The sequence below is a fragment of the Apteryx mantelli genome, chromosome 13 (genome assembly GCF_036417845.1).
Source record: "Apteryx mantelli isolate bAptMan1 chromosome 13, bAptMan1.hap1, whole genome shotgun sequence".
Lineage (NCBI taxonomy): Eukaryota > Metazoa > Chordata > Aves > Apterygiformes > Apterygidae > Apteryx > Apteryx mantelli.
In genome coordinates, this window is record NC_089990.1 from 24,554,626 (window position 1) to 24,578,975 (window position 24,350).

At 47.1% G+C, this 24,350-nt stretch overlaps 2 protein-coding genes across 2 annotated transcripts in view; both read left to right on the forward strand.

The window, feature by feature from the left end:
• Positions 1–7,399, forward strand: part of LOC106489840 (exocyst complex component 1-like) — a 43,083-nt gene extending 35,684 nt beyond the window's left edge. Inside the window, exons 15-18 of the mRNA XM_013949100.2 lie at positions 422–605; positions 2,189–2,388; positions 5,631–5,825; positions 6,640–7,399. Coding sequence (XP_013804554.1) covers positions 422–605; positions 2,189–2,388; positions 5,631–5,825; positions 6,640–6,795 — 735 coding nt within the window. The 3' untranslated portion in view covers positions 6,796–7,399. The remainder of the gene's footprint in view (positions 1–421; positions 606–2,188; positions 2,389–5,630; positions 5,826–6,639) is intronic.
• A 4,830-nt stretch (positions 7,400–12,229) lies between these two features.
• GLOD5 (glyoxalase domain containing 5) lies at positions 12,230–17,753 on the forward strand. The gene is made up of 4 exons (XM_067304044.1): positions 12,230–12,273; positions 14,861–15,009; positions 16,042–16,197; positions 17,164–17,753. Exons 2-4 carry the CDS (start codon positions 14,866–14,868, stop codon positions 17,323–17,325), a joined length of 462 nt encoding a protein of 153 aa, XP_067160145.1. The 5' UTR covers positions 12,230–12,273; positions 14,861–14,865; the 3' UTR covers positions 17,326–17,753.
• Positions 17,754–24,350: the final 6,597 nt, after the last annotated feature.

Consider the following 24,350-nt stretch of genomic DNA (forward strand, 5'->3'; position numbering starts at 1 on the left):
CTCTGGCCTAGGGGCTGTGGATGTTTGTGTGGGGAGACTGCAGCACTGTATCTGAGCAAAGAACCAAACAGCCCAGGAGACCAGATGTGCTAACTCCAGCAGAGCAGCTAGTTTTACTTCATGTCCAGCCTCAAGCAAGGAAGCTCATATATCTTCCTGCAGACATGCATGAAAAGAGAGACTGTTGCTCTAGGCCCAGAGCTGTAAATGGGAGAAGTAGTACTGAACTGATTATTTCAACTTGCAGTGCCAATTTGTCCCCAAGTGCCACAAACACTGTCTTTTTGAAGATCAGAGGTTAGGGTTCAGCAATGTTCTTATACAGGGTCTAATTGCTTTCCGGCATGTGTCCTACCATGCTGCAAAATGAGGCTGGGGCTGCCCTGGTCATGAGAGTGTTGTTTTTGTGTACCACTGCCAGGGGGCCTTGTGCAAAGAGATCGAGGAGGCAAAGGTGACCAGCAAGATGAAAGGTGGGATTCTGCCATTCGTGAGCCGCTTTGAGGAGTTTGTGAATTTCTCAGAGGAAGTGTTCAGGTCAGCTCAGCGGAGAGGCGAGCTGGACAAAGCACATGTCAGACTGGCCGGCAGCGTCTTCAGCAGCAGTGAGTACAAAGACTGAAGTCTGGACATACAAGTTCAGTCAGGCAACAGTGTTGCTGCAACTTAAGGAGTTACCACTAATCAGCTGAGCCACAGGAGCAGGCTCTGTGCAGGCTGTCTGGCTCCTGATCACTGCCTGAAGCTTAAATTGCCTTCACTAAGCAGGGGTCTAAGAATATCAGACAAGTACCACAGCATGCTGGGTGCATGGTGTCTGTCTACAGTGGGATGATTCCAGTTGTAACAGAGGGCTGAGATAGATGTGCTTTGCTTTGAAGCTAATCTCAGTCTCTCCTTTCCCAGATGGGCTGGGCAGATCAAGGATTTGTCTTTTTCTGTTACGCATACACACTGAAAGACAGGTCTAGGTCTGAATTGAACTGTTGCAATGAGAGTCACATGAAATACAGAACTTTGTTTTGTCAAGAAAATTCTGATATTTTAAAACTATGATATAAAATCTCTCCCCAGGTTTTCATTCATGTCCATATCTGTCTGAGATACAAATACAGTCACAGACAAGAGCTCTTCTTGTTCCCGTGGAGTAGTTTCACATAGATACCCTTTCCTCCTCCCCTTCTCTGCATCAAGTGCAGCACAGAGCTGCATGTAACTGACTCCAGCTGGGGTGTTCTGGAAAATATGGCTCCTGACAACAGATGAGTCGCTTCTTACAAGCATAGCCACCTCAGGAGCAATAACAGCAGAAAAGCAATTCCCCTGAAAACACCAAAGCCTTCCAGGAGAAAGGGAGGGCTTGGGAGAGCAAGGCAGGTATATTTCAGTAGACTTCTGTGTTGTCACATAGTTCCATGGAGTTCATAGCTGATTTTCAGTGCAGGGGCCCTGCTTTCCAGCCTGGAGAGGACCTGAGGTGCTGTAGAAGTAACAACTCCAAGCCTCTGAACTGCAGATCACTAGGTAGTGCAGAAAGCTGGCTCCTGCCTGCAGTTGAGCTTGGGGTGACCCCCGGAGTAGCAGCTCAAAAATTAGTATATACAGGCCCCTCCAGGCTCCAGGAATGTTTACAGCAAAGCAGGTGAGATGGGAAATCAAGCTAATGAATGGGGATTAGTATTTGCATAACGGATAGTTATTCCCTCTGGTATTGGAAGAACTCAGACAGTTCAAATAAGACAGTCTAATCACATGTTTACAGTGATGGAGGCTGTCTCTGTTCTGCATGCACAATGAGCTACTCAAGCTCTAGCCCTCTCCAGACCAGCTGGCATGTAGCTGGCAGTGTGGTGAGCTATGTCTGTGCTAGTAAGGCTGCATGAATACCACATTGACATGCTTCTCTGGCTTTCAGTTCAGAAACAGATTTGGACAGGGCTGGAGTGAACTTAGATGTCTCTGCACCCTTTTGTGTAAACAGGTGTTAAGTGTCATAAATCCAAAACCTGTATCTTCCTCTGCAAGGCAAGGTGGTTGGAGAGCTAAACAATGTGTGGTGAGGGTGACCTGAACTCTTGATAAAGATTTCTACTGTCAGCCAATGTCTGACAGTCTCTTCATCTCATGTCTCTCCTGACCCAGCCTGGACTTTCCTCTTTCCCCGCTTGATTTGTTCCTCTTTTTTAAGTCAATAGTCTGTCCTCGGCAAACCTCAAGGCCAATACAGATATGATCATGATGGAAAATTTCCACCACATTCACTGTTTCCTGTGCCAAAAGAAAATACACTGCCTGGAAGGCAAAAAAAGAGAAGCCAAGCAAAGGTATACTCAGCACTTGGAGAAATATGTCATCAAGTACCTGGGCCAGCCACTGGAGAAACTCAATGTGAGTACAGTACAAACTGACCTTGTCCAGCACCTCTTCTTGGGTCTCAAAGGGCATGCACTTCCAGAAATTATGAACCCACTGAACAAAGTCTGGAGTGGAGAAATTATAATCTAAAGGTTCCTGTAGAAGAAATTTAGAAAACATGACCTAAGGAGTGGAGGTGGTCTCCAACAGAGATAAGCTAGAGATGATATGATAATTTTAAAATATATAACAGACTGTTGCAAGATTGAGGGAACAAATCCTTTTCTGTGACCATGATGGATAGGACAGGAAATCACATTATCAAGTAATGCCAAGGGAGATTTTGTTAGACATCAAGAACAACTATTCACGGTAAGCCTGTCTAAGGACAGACTACCTGGAGAACTGTGAAACTGTGGAATCCCCATTGTTGTTTTTTAGGAACAAGGTAGGCACATGTCTGCCAGGAATATTTAAGGTAGAGTTTGTCTTGCTCTGGGGTCCCCTCAAACACCCTTTCAGCCCTGCTGACTACAATCCTGTATGCAGTGGCTCCATCATAGCTTTTTCTGCAGACTCTGGCTGAACGAAACAGTCTTTTCCCGTGCAGAATCACTGCACTTCAGCCTGAGAACAGGAGAGCTTCTGACCTTTAGCAGTGAAAACAACACCCCAGGATGAAGATGGGACAAACTGCAAATAACCCTGTTGTACTAGATTCAGACACCTCACGGAAGAGTAGTGTAGGCAGTGATGCCAGACAAGTTTTAGCTGTTTTCCCCAGCACCCTAGGTTACTTAAGGCTGAACGCTTTCATGGAGCAAAACTTCTGTCTGGTTGTCACCCTGTTACTCTCACTGGGATACTTTCTGCAGTTCAGAAGGGGAATGGAAGTGGAATGATTTCTGGTTCCATTCTGATCTGGATTCAGATGTGATTAAACCTGCTTCCTTTTGGTTTTGATTCATCCAATTCATCCATGACTTTTTATCACTGTTTCTTGTTCCGATTTGTGGGCAAAAAAAAAATTTGAACTGAATTCCAGTTAGGGTGTGGATTCACTTCCAAGCCATAATACATTGCTCAGTGTAAATAAGGGTGCTGGATTCTAACTGGTGTTAGAACATCCCCATATCTCCTTTCCCTCACCCTTCCCCAAATCCTATTTGAGGTTATTTTATTAGTGCACTGTCACTTCCCAAATGTTTCTGCACCTCCTCTGATCACTTAGTCCTTTTTTTTTTTTTTTTTTTTTTGGTATAGCATAGACCCAGCTCCCTGTGTAAGAACAGGACTATGTTGCCTTAGACGTTGTTACAGGCTCAGATCTACCTGTGTGACTTATAGCCTCAATGTGGAGTTTTGAGGACCTGTTCAAACCCCTTTACTTTCTGGTTGCATGTCTGTGTCTGTCAGATGCTAGTTCTTTTTGTATTGCTGCTTGGGCTAATAAATCTAACACAGCTTTAGGCTTTCCAAGTGGCTGCTTTGTTAACTGAACTCAAAGCATCTGGCTTTGCCAACTCAAACAGGCATTCACATTCCTCCCAGGTTGATGGCTGCTCTGGAGACCCCTGCTAATTCTGCTCCTTGCCTATGTGCTCATTGGCCAAAAAACATCTAATAAAATCTGAGTTCAGCTTGAATCCTTTATAGGCCTACCACTTTTGATTTGTTTCCGGTCTTTGCTGTCAAACATCTTGCAGGTTTGACTGGAAGAGCAGTTCAGTGTCTTATGCTGCCTTCAGCCCTGCCTATATTAACAGCTTCAAATCCTTCCTATGTGAGGGAAAGTTTAATTTTATTGCTGACAACAAAACAAAGTGACTAACAAATGAGGGCACTTTCATTGTACTCTGCTCAAGGATTTCCAGAGTCCTGACATGGTCTTGTCTTGCATCCCATGTAGCTCTTCAAGTCTGAGCTCAGTTCACTAATGTGAAGAAAAATTGCAAAAGTGCCTAAGTAATATAGGAGCCCACTTCTAATTTTAAAAAGAGCTCATACATTTAGGAACCTCTTTTTCCCTGAAAATCCTTGAGATTTAGGATATTTCTCCAATGCAAAATGCAGTAGAGATACCCAGAACAACACACAATTTACTGTGCTGTATGAACAGGACAGAGGCCAGTAGGTTCCCCTTTATTCAGTCTGCATTAGACCACATCTGCAATATTGTGCCCAACTGTGACAAGAAAGATGTTGATAAACTGGAGCAAGTTCAGCAGAGGTCCACCAAAATAGTCGGGGGCTGGAGCACTTGTCCCTGAACTTGACTCAGGGAGCTGGACTTGTTCAGCCTGGAGAAGAAACAGCTATGGGAGGACCTAACAGCAGCCCTTCCCATATCTAGGAGGAGATTAATGGGAGGACAGAGCCAGGCCCATTACTGAGGTGCATGATAGGATAATGGGGCACAACAATCGTAAATTGAAACAAGGAAGGTTCCAACTAAATATAAGGAAAAATAATCACTATGAGGATAATAAAGCATTAGAACAGACTTCCACTTGGAAGTTTTAAAAACCTACTGAACAAAAGCCCTGAGCAACCTGGTCCGAATCCAGTATTGATCCTGCTTTTAGCAGGAGGTTGGACTAGAGACCTTCCAAGGTCCCTTCCAGCTTGACAGATTCTGATACTGTGCCTGGAAAAGCTCATGAAGAAAAAACTGTATCGTGTCAGCACTGAGCTTTTTGTGGAGCTTCACTGCTGGTACTTTCCTGAAAACTGTCTGAGACACATTTACCCTGGTCTATTTCTCTTTGGGGTTTGGCGTATCCCTGGGCTCTGAGATGTGTCAGCCATGCTTGAGGTGGGATATATGTGACTTTTGAAATTCCTCCCTATGGACTATCCTTTTCTGCTTTCTTACAATATCCTGGAAGAACTGAGAAAACTTGGGTTCTGCTTTGCACTTTTGCAGATTCTGGGATTCCCCTGACACTTGCTCTGAACCCTCTCTAGTGAGTGAAGCTGTATAAAGCAACAAGAAACATGAGTGGTGTTTCAGCAGTCACATTGTTCCATGATATTGCAACCCTTAGACATTCTTCTTGCGAAGCAGAGAGGAAAAAGAACTGAGGAAGTTCTCTACAGCATGCTGGGACTGTACAGTGTCCCTGTTTTCCTAGAGGATAATAAGAAATCCCTAATACCTGATTTCTGCTCAATTAGTCATAGAAAGGGAACTGAGTAAAGGGGTCAGGTTTCAACCCTTGCATGGGACTCCACTTTAGGGCAGCTCATTAGTGAGTGTCTCTTTGCCTTTCTAGCACTTCTTTGAAGGTGTGAAAGCCCGTGTAGCTCAGGGGGTGAAAGAAGAGGAAGTCAGCTTTCATCTGGCCTACAGCAAGCAAGAGCTGAGGAAAGTCATTGAAAAATACCCTGGCAAGGAAGTAAAAAGAGCCCTTGAGACCCTCTACAGGAAAATCCGCAAGTATCTCTCCCCTGAGGAAAATCTTTTGCCGGTAATTGCAATGTGGGCCTTACATCTGGGTGTAATGCTTTGATGTTTTGGGGGGTTCAGGGCTGCAAAGCAATAAATATGGAAGAAGCCTCCTACCCGTTGTTTCTGTTCACCTTTCCAAATGTTTCATCTTCTTCCTCCTGTCAATATTCTCTCATCCCATTCCTCAGTGACTTCTCTGCTGCCTTCCCAAAGACTTGAACCACTCTCCTTTCAGGCAGCAGAAACTGAGGTTAGCGCCAAAGCATGGTCTAATACTGCCCTGTATAGCACATAGCTGAGGTTTCACTAAGATCCAATTATTACTTTTTGTGGTGATGGAGTTCAAAGTGCCTGAAAGAACATAGATCTTCTTTGTGGCCCATCAGGGTGAGCGAGAAACAGAGTATGTGTTAGTGTATAGGTGGATGGCATGTGGAAGGTTCTTGGCACACTCAGGCCCAGTGGAATAGCGCTGGAGGCAACAAACGTGGCTTGGCCTTGTCTGCTGTCTCATACGACCTACAGAAACAGTCCCTAGGGCAGGCCAAACCTCTTCAGGATTTCACCTCAGGAAGAACTGGTTGGTCCAACCCAAAGAAGAGGCCAGGAATAAACTAACATCCATGCAGTGTGGATGACCATGGAGCCAGCCAGGGAGTTAAGCTATATCACAGTGTATCTTCTCCTGCTGATGCCCAAAGGTGTTCCTTCTGGCCTGTCTTACTTTAGTGTGGCAGAGTATGCTGGACTTGCTTTTCTCTGCAATAAGTATCTGCGTATAGCTGTCACAGACTGATAAGGAGACAGCTAATGGTCTGTGTGTTTTTCCCCAGGTGGTGTGGCATGCTATGGAACAGGAGTTCATACGACAGTACCAGGAGTTTGAGGATCTCATCCAGCGTTGTTATGCAGGGTCAGGGATCACCATGGACTTCACCATGGAAGACTTACTGAGCTACTTCAACTCCATCACTCTGTCCACCATGTAAAAGCAGCCCTGTCTGGATGTATGTCTGTTGAGAGTAGCTCGGGAACCCCCTGCAGCTACACCTTTCAGGAGCAAAACTCAAACACAAACCCCTTCTCAGGCTAATATTTGATATCTGGGGTCTCATCCTGAACTTAATGCCAAATTGCCTTTGCCTTGTCAGTCTTAGACTAGATCCTCCTTGGGGAAATAGAGTTTCCAGACCCAAGCCATAGCTTTCTCCTTCCAAGGAACCTTTGTGCAGCTAGTAATAAACCCCCAAACCTTGAATTTCTGCCAAAGTGAATGCCAATACTGTGCCTCTTCAGGAGACCACTTCCCGGTGTCCTGTGCAGCTGAACAGTGAAGGCCATCTTATCTCCAAGAATTCTCTCCCTTTTTGACTGTTTTCAGATTTTACAGTGAGTCTGTGCTAAGACAAGAAGGTGCTTTGCACTGAGTCACCTAAATGTGTTTCTAATGTTATTATATCTGCATATCAGAACATACATGGCTACTCCACCAGCACTTCAGTACAGAGAACTGAAAGTTCAGAGTTATTTTATGTCACAGTATTTATTGCTTTTAGCTGAGGAAAAATCTACTTGAATGAAAACTGGAGTAGAACAAGCTCTACTGTTCTAGGAGTCCAAAATAATTTCTCAGGGAATTTCCTGTTCTTACACCATTTTCTCAAGAAGCATCCTGTAGCAATGTCACAAATTGTTAATGTCTTTTTGTTGTTGAAAATACAGCCTTTGTGTAATTCTCATGTCCTGTGATGATGTCTTGGGTCAGATTTACTACCCAGTATAGCCGTGCCTTTAAAAAATGAAGAGCCTGAACTCCTTGTTTCAATACAAGTAAAAATTAATGCAAATGAAAGCACTCATCAAATTTTTGTCAGATCTGATATTGTGGAACCCCCTAAAACCTCAAAGCAGGCTAGGGGCCAATCTCTAGACTGGAGGCCAATCTCCTTTTCCAAGTGGCTTCTTCCCATGAGGCTAATCTCTCTTCCCCCCAGAACAGGGTAGCCTTGCTCATACTGCTGCTTGGAAATAGTCCTTGTCTCTCAAACCGTGCTAGCTGACACGGGCCTAACAGGGCCAGAAAGAATACTAACCACTAGGCAATCTGAGCAATCACAGACCAAGGTCTAAGTCCAGGTCCAACTTTATTGGCATAGCTGTAGTGGGAAAAGAGAGGCAGAGAGCCTGTGAAGGTCAGATGTAAAACCCAGGATGCTGGAAACAGACTGTCTTTCAACATAGCTCTTTGAGAACACCTCCACCATGCCAGGCCTTGCTAGGGAACAGGGAGGGCCAGCTGCTCCCTAAGGGACAGGGAGCCATGAGGTGAGCACGATAACACAGCCAGCTGGGCAGGGGACTCACCAGTCATGGCCCTGTGTCACAGTACTTGCACAGGCTGAGCAGGGCAGGCCCAGGGATGGTAGTCCAAGAATCCAGATTGGCACATTCATGGTGATGAACCAGGTCCAAGATCAAGCTGAGAGCTTAATCTGCTGATCACAGTCAGGATCAGGCCTGGTGATGGCAACACAGTCCAGTGACCACTGAGTAAGTCCATAGTGATGAGACAGGTCTGAAGTCCAGGAAGTCAGTCTGCAGATCAGGGTCCAGATCAGTGGGATCCATAGCCCGAAGAAGGGCATGGCTGTGGCTGAGCTGGAGATCATCACTCCTCCAATATAGCTCAGGCAGGTTCAGGCCCAGGGCTGAGCTGAAATGGGGCTCCTGGGCCTACGGGCAAGGGGTATGGGTGGATGCCCCCAGTGAGGCTGGTCAGGGCTATTAAGGCTTGTCAGTGCCTTCAGGGCTCTGACTGGCCTCAGTGATCTTGTTCTTTCACCCAAAGTTTTGGCTGAAGTTTTGAAGTTTTGATTTCCACCTCAGATGAGCACTGAAGTGGAATCAAGCTTTGCACCAGAACCTCAATGCAAATTAACACAAGACATTCAGCTATTGCTCAGCCTCAATACAGTAAGGCCCAGACTTCCCTCGGTGCATGCAATCTGGATAATCAATTTTCTGCTGAGGATCAATTTTCTCTGGTTATAGGTGCATAAATGGGCTGAAGGAAGGCACTTTTCTGGTGAGAGGGAAAAAGTTCATTCTGGATATTGTTCCAAGGTGATGCTGTGCGTATATGCCAAAAATAGGCAAATCAAAAATGCAAATGTTGCTAAGGGAGAAAGGCTATCAAACTCCCTCACCATACCCCTTTCCTTGAAGTTAGGTGTTATACGTGCTGCTTCGTCTCTGCGCTCAGAACACAGGCAGACCAAAGGGAGAACAAGGTGTGAGTAGTTCCCAGTGTTAATTTAATTATCTCTTGCAGGCAGAGTTAAAAGTCTAAGCAAACACATTTTCATCCTTTTATAGTGACACAACAAGCTGGCACATTCTTTGCCCCTGAGTTTATAAACCAACTTTCTTAGATACCAGATGCTGAAAAAAGAAGGCATATAAAAAGCTTGCTGATGCAGGCACTGCCAGGAGAAAATGCGGTCATTTGAGTTTGACCTTTATAAATAAAGGTGAAGGGTGCACTGCCAGCTTGCATTCAAACAGAGGAAAAGCCAGAGAATTGATGGACTGCCAGTGACCTTGGACAAGAACATGGCTTTTCATTTGACAAGATGGGTTATTCTCCTGAAATCCTTGTCATTTCATGAGCGCAGGACTGGATTTGTATTGCTGAGAGAGACGCTTGACTATCTTGCTGGAATATTTGCTTGTATCCAATTTCAGAGCTCAGGAGAGCAGGCCAGGGAGTGGTCTGGAGTCCAGCTGAGAAATCCTCCAAAGATGGTCTTGAGCTGAAAAGATAGTCATTCTGAATGCCTGGCTGTGAAGAAAAGGGTAAAAGAAACAGGGTAGAAGCTACCACTTGTCACGGATTTATTCCTCAGCAGTACTTGCACAGGTTGTGTCAAAGCCATAAAAACTGTGCAGAAGTCCTGCTGTCTGGCTATAGTCCTGGTACTGACATCTGTGAAAAGAACTTTGAGAGTTTCAGTAAAGAAAAGATATCAGTATTTTTCACAAGAGAATGAGGCTTCAGCCACCCATCTGCTTGTTTAGCCACATGTCTGCCAGCCCTGCTATGCAGCTATTGCATCTCTTGATCATGTCATCTAAACTGAACAGGAGAGCAGAAATCATGGAGGCAGGCAGTTCCTACGAATCTTGTGAAAACCAGAGGCTGACAGAAGGAAGAGACACCAACAGACTCCTTCAAACGAAGCTGCAGCATGAGCCAAACAGTCCTCTGTCCTGCTTGCCCTGAATTGGGCCAGCTGGCAGAAAGGAACTGCAAGAGTGGGCTGTCTGTTACTCAGGTTTCAAAAATAAATGTGGTCTGTTTTCTGTAATTGCCCTCAGTCCAGTTTTATATGTTTCTCTCTCCATCTAGAGAGTTTGAAGCATCTTTTTTTCTGTTGTTTCGCATATGGAAACTAGTGTAAACCCCTCACTGGAGAAATAGGGTCTCTAAGGGACATCACAAAGTACTGTGATACCTGTGATTAAAACCTGGGAGTCTGGCGGATCTGCCAGTCTGTGCTGCGGCCTGTGTAAGAGCCGGTCAGGAAATGCCAGAGGGAGACTGGATAACTGTGCAATGTCAGTGCGGCGAGGGGAGAGCAAAGGATGCAGGCTGAGTCCTAGGAGTAGAAAGCTGCAAACATGTGAGGAAGGAGATGGAGTGGGATCCCCTGGAGGGGATCTGGATCTCTTCACAGGGGTGCAGAAATCTGATGTTGTGCGTGTGCAGCATGGAGCCAACACAAGGAGATTCGTTTCATCCCCTTGTGCCTGTCAAGCCAGCGTGTGTCCTGCCAGCCTGCTCTCTGGGTAGGCAGCTTGTTGGAGGAGAAGCTCAGAGATATGAGGTGTCCTCAGTGCAGGGACACTGGAGAAAAAGCGGGCTTTACTCACACTAATACTGCAAGAAAGGCAGCAGGACAAGAAGCCAAACATTAACTGCCTGGGCAGGCGTATGAGTGCTACACAACCACTCTGGGAGGTGAATCTAACAGGCTCTCACCAAGCTGTGACCTAAGAAGTGTGATATCATCCTGCCCTATTCCTGGGGTTTGGGAAGGGCTAGAATGGGCGCAACAGTCTTTAACTCAGCTCTGCGTATGCACTGCACACGCAGCAGCCTGCTCAGTACTTCCTGGGGATTTTCCTCTCAGCTCTGCCTTGTCCAGTGTAGACAAACCCACAGAGATCTTGAAGCACAAGGGAGCTATTACATGTCCCAGGATTAGCTTATCTAACCTATTCATTGTCACCATCACTAGTTGGCAGCAGATGGTTAGAGACAGGAAATAACACATGAAGTAGGGCTGGGGGAAATAGGGATTCTGTGGGCTGACCTGGAAAATTAGGGGGGGAAATCAATTTTTACTGCACAAAAAAGGTACAAAACAGGCTTTTTGACAATTCCCAAGATGTCCTTTTGGGGTACTTGATTTTCAGATATTTCCACATATTGGAAATGTTCAGTTTATTTGAAGTATTGCTATACCATGTGAAGTGTGGGCAGTTTGGGTGGAGAAGGTTTGTGCAGAATGTTTTTAACACAGCATGTCCTGAGCCTTGAACCACTTCCTCCAGCAGCTTTTCCTCAGCCTGAACTACTCATTGCCTTGGAGCCAAGTGCCTGGAGAGCTTCAGAGCTTTCAAAACTCCATTCTGTTTTTTTTCAGGTTTATTTTCTGTAGAAGAAGAAAATCTTGAACTTTGCCCCAGGTCACAGAGAACCTCCTTGCACATGCCAGCTTGTCCCTCCACTCCCTTTCTGACGTCCAGAAATGTGAACACCGCTCTGAGGCTCTTTTGCTGTTACTTCTTGCTACATGCTTGGTTTGCTAGTGTGGTGCCTGTAGCTCATTCATTTTTTGCAGAATGGGACTGTAAGCCAGTGCTCCCAGGGACATCAAGTGTCTTGTGGGGCAATATGACACTGGCATGTTGCATGGTAGAAAATGGTCCTGGAGATAATGAGGAGAACAGGCCCACTGGCCAGCTGCTGGGGGAGGGAACCTGTTGCAGCTGGCTGCCTCAGGTCCTCTTCTCTAGAGACATCCTTGCTGTCTTCTTACCAGTGAGTCACCCTAGAATGAGCAGCAGCCTCAACAGCGTGCTTTAATATAGCACGTTAATACAGCTTTCCCTTGCGAGGGAAAGATACATGGTTAAACTGTCCCTGGTCTTTATCCTGGATTTTTCAAGCAACTCAGTCTGATTGAACTTTCAGGTCCTTCCACGGTTCAAAGTACACCTCTGCAGGAAACAGTGCTCAGAGCTCCTGTTTCTTATCTCTCTTCCCCCCCCCCCCCCCTTACGTCTGTGATGCTGTTCCCAGCACAGCTCAGCTCTGGGCAGCAGGAAGTGGATAATCATAGGGCCTGGCACGCTCTTTCCAACAGCAGGTTTCCCAGCTGCTCTGTCTCTCCCGCTTGCAGGTACTCAGTTTACTTTTGTAATCTGATTTCCCTGTGGTTGTTTGCTAAGGGGTCACAAAGCTCACACATTCACATGGGCAGTGAGGGTTAGGCTGGGAGGATTATTAGGCAGGAGGTGGGAGTTGCAGGCTGTGAAATGAGGGCCCTGCAACTAGAGAGCACTCAGTAAAACTTCCTGGATGAGTGTTTCCTTGTATTTCAGATGAGACAAACACCTACAGAAGAGCAGTAGGGTTTTGCAGAGGGACGGAGGCCTGGGTTGTGCGGAGGTGAAGCTGTTGAACACCAAACACCACCTGCGACAAGGAGGAAGGGTGCCTTTTCGCTGCCTTTTCTTTGCCTCTGTTAACAGCTTCTCTCCCTAACTGGTGCAAACAATAACAGGGGATATTCGGGGGTGTGCTGCATGTCAGCCTTGGCTTGGTGACAGCGGGGTCCTGCTCCAAGTGAGTGCCTCTGACTGCAGGGAAGAGGTGAATGTTTTGCCCTGGTGAAACTGTGCCTGCTTTTACACTGACCTCACTCTTGGGTCAGCAGAGCTCTGAAATCTCTCCTTGGCAGCTATTTCCCATACACTCTGTTGCAGCAGTGCAATGCCAGAGGATAATAATCCAAATGTGAGAAAACGCTAGGAGACACACTGTAAATCCAGGCTAGTGAGTCCCACATACCCTGGTGCTGGATACAAGCTCCGTGAATCTCTGGCACCAGCCTCACCCTCTGCTTGCTATTGAGTCAGGAGTTTGAAGGCGAATGGCAAGGGCAAAAAGGGGTTGGTTTTGTGGGCTGTTTTTTCTGATTGATGTCACTTTTAGCTGGGTTAAAAGGTTTACTTTCTATCTGCTTGTTTTCCCTGAGAGGCAACAGGAGTGTTGTGTGTCCCTTATATGGGGGTGTCATTGGAGAATTTGTTGAAGGTCTCAGAACAGTAGTACGTCATTTACCCCAGAATTTGGGCTTTTTAACAGAGAAGTAAATACATGTAAATACAGAGCGGTTAGTGATTTGAAGGAAACTTGACTCCATTTGTGAGAGGCTTGTCACAGCCTTCCTGGTTAGAGGCCCACAGTTTCCAGAGTCTGTTTTTCTGAAGGTAAAATAAACCAAGACAAAAATAGAATGAAGACTTCTCAGTCTCCCAACAAACTAACCAGGCCACCAGGGCCAAATCCATTTCCTTTTCACAACTTGATTCAAAGGTGCTCCCAGACTCTGGAGAACAACAGGAAGGTCTGCTGCCGCTGAATGAAGTAACCTAAACCTATTTTAAATGTGTGTTGATGGATACATAAGGGATCCTGATCTGGTGTGGCTAGAGCCTAGGAGCTCTAATGTTGATGCATGGACTTTTCCCTGCAGATTCAGTGAAATGAGAGCTGTCAGCACCCTGGGGATTAAGCAGCCTGTTCCCAGGGCTGGTCCTTTCTCCAGCAGCAGGCCCCAGCACAGCAGTCTCCCAACCCACCTCCCAGTGCCACCTACAGCAACAGTGGCATCTCTGACAGCCCACTGGAGCAGTGAGCACTGGAGAAAAGGGCTCCTCTCTGCTGCATCCCAGCATTTTATGTGTTTTCCATGTGCTAGGACCAATCCTATAGCAAGGCCAGGAGAGTTGTCTCTCTGTGGTGGCTCTCCTGCCTCCCTCCCTCTCTCCCCCTCAAATCTGCCCACCAGCCCCTGCCTGCTGTGTTTGTCCCCAGAGGGGGAAGATGGGGAATAAAAGTCATCTGGGGTATTTTTTGTCCTCCCTCCCCCAGTGAAGCTGAGATATTACAGTTAGACCATTAAAATATTTACAGCACTCTTAATAAAATTGACTGTGCCTGGGCCTGAGAACTTATAAAACAAACCTGAAAAATCAGCTCTGTCTTCCAGCGTCCTCAGGCTGCTCTCACACTGCTGTTGCCCTGCCCCTGCACTGAGTTACCATGTCACAGTCCCAGAGCCACAACCCTTGGCCATTCGCCCTGTGCAGAGCTTGGACTCAGTCCCACAGTAGAGTCACATCAGAGACAAGATTCCCATCCTCTTGATCAGGGCCATAGTCCTTATCTTACAGTCTGTATTTTACAGCTACATTATATCGGCACAGGCAGGGATTCTGTTCCCTGCTTGTGAGATCCAGATGCAGCCCTTTTCCAAGGGAATGCCAAACTGTTGCTTCAGTCCTGATGCCCTCTTCTGGCCCTTCGTTTGGAGGTGAAGGAGGATGGGAGGAGACCAATGAGGGTTGGAGGGATGGGTCAGACACACCATCCATTCTTAGTGCACACAGATTTTTATTCATTGCGAGCTCAGCATCTCAGTGACATCAGTCCTCAGCTCAGCCACCCAGCTGGTGCTCCAGGGCCTGCCCCAGCCCCTGGGCTCTGGCATGCTCAAGTCCCACCAGAGCTGAACTGGGGTCTGAGGCCCTTCCAGGGAGGAGAATATATTGATTCTGTACTTGTGCCACCTGCAGTACAGAAGAAAATCCATTTGATCTCCATTCACAGTTCAGTTCACAGCTGCCTGGACTAGCTCCCTGAGGGTTTGGTTGCTCCTAAACTTCATCTTCTGTATTTTCATGGTCTGGTTCCTATCCCAGAGATAATGATGTCCTGGAAGGAGGAGCACATGACTCCACCCCCTTGTTTCATCCAGCGACTGGACCACCTCGTGTTGACTGTGAAGAGCATTGAGGACACTGTGACATTTTATTCCAAAGTCCTTGGCATGGAGGTGGTCACTTTCAAGGTAACATGGGTACAGGTGAGGCTTAGGCCTAGGAGTCCTGAAAGCACAGTTCTGGGCTGGTGGCCAGCCACTGTGGACCTCTGACCGCTTCTTGGGGCATCTCCTTGGGGTGAGGATGGCATGACCATCACAAACTGTAGGCAGTCAAGGTCTGGGTTTCAAGAGAAACAAGCTGAGTCAAGGAAAGGTTCAAACCACACTGCAGAAGGAGTCAAAGTGAAAAAGAAGGAGAGGTTCCTTGAAAAACATAGTTGCCAGGACCGAAGGAAGAGAACCCTCAAACCCATAAATCCTCTAATGCTGTCTGACAGGCTCTTGTTTTGATATTGTCACTGACAAACAGAGGAAAAGATGGGTAGTCTTTTCAGGACAGCCCCAACCCATCCTTTGCCCAAATTTCAGACCACTTTACCTCTTTTGAATGTCTGCATTGCACCTTTATAACTCTCAAGTTTATTTCCTTCTCCCCTGCCCTGCCAGGTTTATGTAAAGCAGTTGCACTCACCTCCCAGGGCTACAGGAAGCACCTCTTTGTTCTTCAGGTGGGCACATATGGCAGGTTGCTGTATTGCATTTTGCTGGGGCTCAGCACTCAGCTGCCATATGTGCCTGCAGAAATCTCCCTGAGGGTCTGCAAAGAAAAGAGGCACCAAAACCTTCTTCCCCACTCGTTTCCCACTATCTTTTATTTGTTCTCTCTGCAGTGTCAATCGCTGCATTATTTTTGTGGCTGCCCACAGACAGGTTGGAGGGTATCCAGAACTGAACACTGGCATTGTTATGGGCTGGAAGAGTAGCTGCACGTGGTTATAGGTCTCATGCTACCGTTCTTGAGTCACTCCACATCTCCAGAGATGTAGTGGAAATGTTGTAGAGGTCAGTTCTTATCTTGGGTTGCCACAGAGAGAGCCCAGAGAAGATAGCAAAGATACAGTCAAGTCCCCAGGTATTAGAACTACATAGGTGAATGGATACTGAAGACTTCAAGGTGAGGAAGTCTTGTAGGACATTGTTTCTTTTCTTTGGGGACAGGGAAACCGCAAAGCTTTGTGTTTTGGCTGCCAGAAGTTTAACCTCCATGAGGCTGGGAAGGAATTTGAACCCAAGGCTCGATGCCCGGTCCCTGGTTCTGCAGATGTCTGTCTTATCACACAGACCCCCCTGGACCAGCTGCTCGAACACCTGAAGGTGAGGAAGGTGTATAGCATGCACATAGTGGTGCGAGCTGGGGTTGTAATGAGAGAGCTGAGGGGCCAGCCTGGAAGCAGACCTAATGAACTTGCCTTTAACTGCAACTTCAGTTGCAATTGTACTTTTATGGGCACAAATCAAGCTCTACTGAAATGCCTGCAACTGAACAGTGTAAGAGAGAGGACACTGAGTTAAATTTGAGAAGTGCATGGAAAGGAATCTCTTAGCTTTTATTTTGCAACATCTGGCAAAATAGGCACTAGTTCTGGTATATTTGCAAGCCAGTGTGTGCTGGGCAGAAGGCTGGTACAAAAGAGCAAGACCTCCCTGCAAGAATTAGCAGTATGGCAGAGGTGCTGTGCACTGTGCCTCCACCAGGACCCAAGGCCGAGTATCAGGGCCCTGTGAGGTGGCGATGAGAGGTATCAGCTGAGTTGTCTCAGGGAGGACAAGATGTAACCATCCAGGAGAAATCTTCTGAGCCTCACAGACCTTTCATTACAGGCATAGCAGTGCTCAGTGCCTGCCAAAATCTTCTGTGCTCAATACAGATGTTCATGTCTAACTGTGTCAGGACAGGCCATTAGTGCTGGCCCTCCATAATACATTTTTCAGCCTCATCTCTCTCCCCAAAGATCTCACAGTCCGGCCTAGCTTGATTGTGTGTTCTGAGCTGGACACTTTTTCAGTGCTGTGGGATGGGATGACCCAGAGTCAGAGGAGTGACAGCAGCACTGCTTGGTTGGCCTTGCCATTGAAGACTCTGTCAGTGGTCTGAAGAGACCTGGCATTTTCTGAGTGTGAAGCCAGAGCCTCTCAAGTGACAGTTTTAGGGCCTGTGCCTTGGGGATGTCAGAATTTTGTCATCCAAAAGCTCATGTTTTCAGGGCTGGGGGAAGAGTGCACAACTCTCTGATAAGACTCCCTTAAGCATTAAATGCTGGCTTTTATATCTCCTCTCAGGCCTGCGGAGTAAAGGTTGAAGAAGGTCCCGTGGCCAGAACTGGTGCTATGGGTCCGATAACATCCATCTACTTCCGAGACCCTGATGAGAACCTGATCGAGGTTTCCAGGTACAGCACAGATATGACAGGCGTGACTGCAGTTAGCAGAGGGGAACACTAACCACAACCTATACTCTGCCTGAGTCCCAGCAGGAGTCAGGACACAGAGGCCAGGATTTTAATGGCCAGTTTACATTCTATTTTGCAAACCTAGAACAAGACTCAGCTTTCAGACCCACAGAGCAATGAAAAACAGGTCTGCATGAACTTTGAGAGCTATCCCTCAATCCTGCTTTTATAAATCTCCAATGATGGAGACTTCATGCCCTCCCTGGAAGATCTGTCCTGCTGCTGCACTGCTCTTGCTGAGATGACATCGTTCCTAATGTCTGAAGTCTCTTTTGCTGCATATGAAACGTGATTTCTGCCCTGTTCACCTAGTTCACAAAGAACTTGTCAGTCCTTTCCTTTTAATAGCCATTTTTTTACACAACTGAAGATTTCTATATCTCCCTTTCTCTCAGCCTGCTTAGCATGACCCAGACTAACTGGCACTGGTGGCTCTAACGCTAAGTCACTGGTTTAAATCCAGCTGTGGCTATTGAAACTCACCTTCTGCCTGGGAAGGGGGAACTGGACCTCAGCATTTGACACACAAAGCACTTGTGAGGCTCTGTGGCTCATATTCAGCACTGCATAAATGCTTGAATAGTTACGGCGCTTCTGTCACCCAGGCAAGGGGCAAAGTAGAGACAAGGTGGCTGCATGGAGGGGAGAGTGACTGGAAGTCAGGGAGCTCAGCTAGATTCTTTGCAGGGAGGAGGGGGAAATAGAGTGGCAAAAAGACACTGGCATCAGGCATGAAACATCCACATTGGCTCCCCCATGGCACCCTCTTGTTGCCCAGCCAGGTTCATTTGATTTACCAGGGCAGCAACAGGGCTTCCCTCTGGCTCTGAGTCCCCTGCACCAGCTGCATCTGTCTGGCCTGCACATTCCAGGTACCAAGGGAAGGGAGCAACCTTGTACTGCAGCTGTATTTGCTCGTCCTTTCTTTCTCCATGGATGACACATTCCCATGGGCTGTGGGTCTTGGTCATTCCTTCTCAGAGCAGCAGCCTCCCTGCAAACCTTGGATCCCCATGGCAACATGTTTGGTCCTGGGAGAACCTCTGGGCCAAGGAGAGGAAGGCCGATGCTCTTGCCTTCCTCTGTCCAGGAAAGGCATCCAAAGTAGCTCCAGTGCTTGAAGAAGTGTTAGCATGGAGCTACCTGCACAGCATGGTGGGAGGCATGGCACATCTCCTGCAAGGAGGAAGGTGTGTTGGCAGAGCTGGGCAGGGGTGTATCACAGTAGAGTGCACTGTACCTCTGACTGACTGCATACAGTTACTCAGGGAATTGTCACCTCTTGAGTTTCCTCCTTTCTTTAATACTTCAATTATTTAAAAAACATAGAAGAAGAAAGAGGGACCTGGGCTTTTTTCAAGGAGAGCAGTTCCCCAGCTGGCCACACTGGGGTAGCAATGTTATCATCAAAAAAATAGCACTAGAAGGTAAGACAGAACTCTTCTGACCTCTACAGCTAAAATAATCTCTAAAAATGAAATAATCAGTGAACTATACTTTTTTTTTCCCTGATGATATTTCCTGGGAAATCCAGAATTCTTCACCGTGAAAAAAAAGCAAATCCCTAATAAATTCAGTGCTTCAGCTTATGAAAAGCTTGTGTCAGTGCTGGTGGTAGGGATGGAAGCTCTTTTCAGTTTCAGTTAAACCATTCATGGAAGCTAACGACAAAAGCTGTCATGGGAGACAAGTCAGAGGCAGCTCACAATCTTTGCGTTGTAAATGCAGAGTGAGTCCATTAAAATCTTGCAGGACTGCAGACACATCTGTATTGCACCATGAGGTCTAGTGCAAATTGGAGGAAATAATGTTGCAGCATTTTAGCAATGTTGTAGCAAAGCTCTGCTTGAGACCTTACAGGAGGGGAAGGTGATTTTTTTTTAAAAAACAGAACAGATTTTGCTTATCCACAAGTACGTTCTCTCACACCCTAACATCAAGATATGTGAGAGTTCAAGGAATCTGTTCACCCATCAGGCACCAGAGTGCATGTATCCAGGTGGTCTATGCAGGATTCTTGCAATGACAGAGAGGACAAGGGATGCCAGTTATTATCCTGCTTGCATCTCCTGAGTTCCTCATAGGATGGTGAACATGTGCTGGGCTTGGACATGCCCTTTTGTCCCATGTAGGAGAAGACAGGGATCATGGTCTCTATCCTGTCTCAGCCGTGAACAAGCAGAATTTACTTACTGTCCCTTGCCTCCTAATCTGGGTGTCTGGAGAAGCTGCGTGTAGGTTTATGCTGGGATCTTGATGAACTCCTGCTCCAGGTGCCTTCAGCACATGCTCTTCACAGAGCCCTTCTCCTTCCTTCTGATGCTTTCACACAGAACAATTTGCACTCATTCAGCATTCAGATCAACCTTAACTTTTCTATTGCATTTGCAAGAAGATCAGAGAACCATGCATTGATACTGTGAACATCAGACCCTCTTTAGCAGGTATTCCAGCAGGGTCAGAGATGTCTTGGATCCCTCTGCCTAACCCTGCATATCAGGCCTGGATATACATGCAGAGAGATCTTGTCTGTAGGCCCTAACTTGACCTTCCCAAAGGCATAAGCAGGATGGAGTCATGAACAAGATTAGCTCTAGTGTTTAGCATTCTTGCTTTGTGTGCCTATGGATGAAAGTTGAAAACTGGTCCTGCAACTACAAGTCCCAGCACTGAAAGGAACCAACAGGCCATTTAATGAAAAATGAAAATGCAGAAAGAGCCACACAGGCCAGCAGTGACACCAGAGGGGACCATGCACAGGCTAGTCATATCAAGGCAGTGAGTACTAGGTTTCTTACTTGGTCACTTTTCTGGGATACTATAGACAGATATTGTTTGTGGTGGTTCCTCCACATGGTGTTGTTCTGGTCAGCTCTGATTTCCCCTTACTCTGGTGTCAAGTACCATATGCCTTTTCCCACCACACACATGCCCTTAGGGCTAGGCCATGGAGACCTTCCCTTGGGGAAGCAGGTTCCCTGTACACTCTCCAGGAGCTGAACAGAGGATCTCAGTGCTTTGTATTGCCACCTTATTTGCAAAATAATACATTTTACATATTTCCAGACAGCAGCATGAGCATCAGACAGAACCACTGAAGTCATGAAGTCCACTAAAGTCATGAACTAGCTTTCCTAAATTTATTTCTTGGTTAGTTAAAGGGATCTAATTTTTGGAAATTGTTTTGAGTTAAATAGGCCTGAATTTTACCCATCAGGGTTGTTGCCATGTGGGTGCTCCAAGTAGGGTACGAGAGTAGCATAGACACAATAAACCATTCAGTCCCCTAACACCACCTCTCCATCCAATGGGCGAATGAACTTCCATAATGACCTGGAAGAAGCAGCAGAAGAAATCAGAGAGAAGAGCACAGATCTACGTTTGAAATAACTGCTTTCCCACCACCCTGGCTGCTGTATGATATAAGGGAGAGTCACACACCAAGACAGGGTCGGGGGGGGGGAGCTTAGATCACACACTGAGGTGTGCAGTCCCACAGAGCCAAGGGGCTTGGAAACCGGACCCTGGGGAGGGGAGGCGGTGGGACCGAGCCCATGGGGAGACACTTGGGGGGGAGGGGGGCGCATCTGGACTCCCCGGGCCCCGATTTGGTGGCTGCTGTCCAGGGTGCTGAAGGTCCGAGTCCGTGGGAAGGGGAGCCCGTGGGGCTGAGCCCATGGGGAGAGGAGCTCGTGGGCCGGGGCCGAAGGGGAGGGCCGAAGGGGAGGTGGGAACCCGTGGGCCCCAACACGCAGGGAGGCGAGCCCGTGGGGCGGGGAACCCGTGGGGAGGGGAGCCCATGGGCCTGAGCCCCTGGGGACGGGAGCGCTCCCGGAGGCAGTGGGCCCTGCGCCTGGGGATGCTCTCCAGGGTGCTGAAGGCCCGAGCCGCGGGCGGGCCGGTGCCGTGCCCGCAGGGAGGAACGGAGGGCGCTGACCATGGGAGAAGGCTGATCACAGCATCCTGCTCCTGCCAAACCAGCCCAGGCTCCCCGGCCTGGGCAGGCTCTGGCTCCTCCCAAAATTCTCTTCTGGCCAGGGCTTCTCCCTAGCCGGGAGCATTCCAGCAGAGCCCCGTTCATTTCTGAGCTGGGATTGCAGTTACTGATTGATTGCTAACACTCACGTTGCCTAGTTCTGCACTAAATGTTCTTTCATTCACTGAACTTGCTACCATAAACATTTTACTGAAGAAAGGTTTCCTTTTCTTAATTTTATTTTAAGAATCATTTATCTTGGAACAGCAGCAGAGAAAAGGACAAGGTCTTTTTTCTTATTCAGCCTGAGAGAAGTTAAGGACTTTGGTGGCACCACATTAATGACTGAATTACCCTCAGTGTCACACAAGGTGGCCTGTGGTTTTCACAGGCCATTTTTTTTCTTCACTCTCAGAAGGCCTCACTTCACTTGCCAAGTGTTTGGACCTCCTATTTTGTTAGTGATGTTAAACATTCACTGTTTGAAGCTAGAAATAACAGGTGAAACCTTTTCCTGGGCTGGGAGACTGAAGGTAGTGTCAGGGTCTCAGATATTTAGAGAAAATATCATGAATGAAAAACTCTCATATATGCTTTAGGTTCCTGGATGCTTGGGAAAAGCCACTTATTGCTTCAACTGATGAGGGGCCTGATAAAATGAAAGTTGTACACCCCCAGCCTTCCTGTGCCTTCCCTCACTTATTTTACACATTATCTGATGAAAGGTGTCAGGATCACACCTGATGGGAGAGCCGAGACAACAGGCTGAGAGAGTGGGAGCAGTTTGCTATTGTGATCTTGTCAGCAACACCAGATCGTTAGGCCCTCGTTTTGAGCAAGCGTCAGCCTCAGAATGAAGACTGATGACAATCAAAGTCAAGTACTACAAGTTAGCAGCAGCTTCCTCCCTTTTTGAGAGGAGATGGTGCCTAGGAAAGCTACACTCAGTGAAATCTATGAAGTCTGGTTTCCTGCAGCTCTCCCCCGTGGTTTACTTGGTGTCAAATAATGATGCTGAGCACATGGTGCACTCTTTTTCCCAGTGGGCTAGAAATTTGGGCTTATCTTATCCTTTTGCTACTTAATTTCCCCAAAATATACAAGAAATTTAGTATCTTCCAATCCTCTGCTTCTCCTGCTGGGAAAGGCATTGATCACACAGCAAAGGCGTGCACAAAAGACTATACGTGCCTAGTATCATGGACGCACTGAAAACAGCTTTAGGCTGAGGTGTGTAGTCCTTTAACCATGATAGGTATGAGGTCAGCCCAGGCAGCATGATTTATCCAAGAATCTGAGCATTTACTCAGGCAATTTGGTTGGGCTGTGTTCTCAGCCTTTGCATCCTGAATCTGAGCTACTGAGTGTGATGCTCCCTTGGGCACAGCAAGTTATGCTACAGACCCAGGATTTACTCTTAGCTTTCACTGATACTGATACACACAGAGCCCATTCATAGACTGTGCTACAGACATCAGACCCATCTACCAGCCATGTATTACCTACATCTCCTGCCATCCTTCTCACTGACCTAAGGCTGGTTCCCCTAGTCATTATGTATTTGATGTGGTCTATAACTCAGTGTATGAGGGACTTCCAAAGACATTCAAAGATAACAGTTATTTGATGGAGCTATAGTGAATATGTGGCCAGGGTGGGTTTGACCATGCATATAGTTTCCTCCTTGTGTCCTAGACTAGCAAGGATAACATTCTCCCTTTCCCAAAGAATGACTTTATAGCAGATGCTGTTAAGGACCTTGACACAAACCGTCAGTGTTAGTAGGCACAAAGGATGTATCAGGTTTGGAAGGGTTTCTGGAACTTAAGCATAAAATGTAGCCTGAAGTCCGATCAGAAAATTCTCTTCTTTGTGCTCCAGCACCAATAGATTAAAGTTTTTTGCTCCTTCCTCACCTGCTCAGCTTCACTGCTACATGGCCTTAGTGTGTCATGATGCAAAAGGCTTGGAAATGAGAACATTGACATGAATTTTAGGATGCTGAAACTGCTGATAATCTTCCAAGACATATTGTTGCCTCCACTGAAGTCCATGTCAGTTCTGGCACACACATTGATCACCTTGGATAAATGGTGAGTTACTGACTGACTTGGAAGGCATTGGCTCTGTGGGTTTCCAGCTCACTGAGCTGTGACACATGGCTGTCTACCTTGACTTCAGCATGGCTTTTGACACTGTCTCCCATAACATCCTCCTAGGTAAGCTCAGGAAGTGTGGGCTAGATAAGTGGACAGTAAGGTGGGTTGAGAACTGGCTGAATGGCATAGCTCAAAGGGTAGTGATCAGCAGTGCAGAGTCTAGTTGGAGGCCTGTAGCTAGCAATGTCCCCCAGGGGTCACTACTGGGTCCAGTCTTGTTCAACTTATTCATCAATGACCTGGATGAAGGGACAGAGTGCCTCCTCAGCAAGTTTGCTAACGATACAAAACTGAGAGGAGTAGCTGATACACCAGAGGGCTGTGCTGCCATTCAGAGGGACCTTGACAGGCTGGAGAGGTGGGTGGAGAGGAACCTCATGAAAGTCAACAAGGACAAGTGCAGGGTCCTGCACCTAGGGAGGAATAACCCCATGCACCAGTACAGGTTGGGGGTTGACCTGCTGGAAAGCAGCTCTGCGGAGAAGGACCTGGGAATGCTGTTGGACACCAGGTTGACCATGAGGCAGCAATGTGCCCTTGTGGTCAAGAAGGCCAATGGTATCCTGGGGTGCATCAGGAAGAGTGTTGCCAGCAGGTCGAGGGAGGTGATCCTCGCCCTCTCCTCAGCCCTGGTGAGGCCACATCTGGAGTACTGCGTCCAGTTCTGGGCTCCCCAGTACAAGAGAGACATGGAACTACTGGATAGATTACAGTGGAGGACTATGAAGATGATTAGGGGACTGGAGCATCTCTCCTTTGAGGAAAGACTGAGAGAGCTGGGCCTGTTTAGCTGAAGAAGAGTGGAGAAGAGAAGACTGAGAGGGGATCTTATCAATATATACAAATATCTTAAAGGAGGATATCAAGAGGATAGGGCCAGAC

What these genes read in the sequence shown, in the direction of transcription:
- GLOD5 (XM_067304044.1), top strand. Translation starts at nt 14,866, where the DNA reads ATGATGTCCTGGAAGGAGGAGCACATGACTCCACCCCCTTGTTTCATC. An exon ending in TGGAGGTGGTCACTTTCAAG is followed by an intron (nt 15,010 to 16,041) that starts GTAACATGGGTA and finishes CTTTGGGGACAG; the next exon opens with GGAAACCGCAAAGCTTTGTG. An exon ending in AGCTGCTCGAACACCTGAAG is followed by an intron (nt 16,198 to 17,163) that starts GTGAGGAAGGTG and finishes ATCTCCTCTCAG; the next exon opens with GCCTGCGGAGTAAAGGTTGA.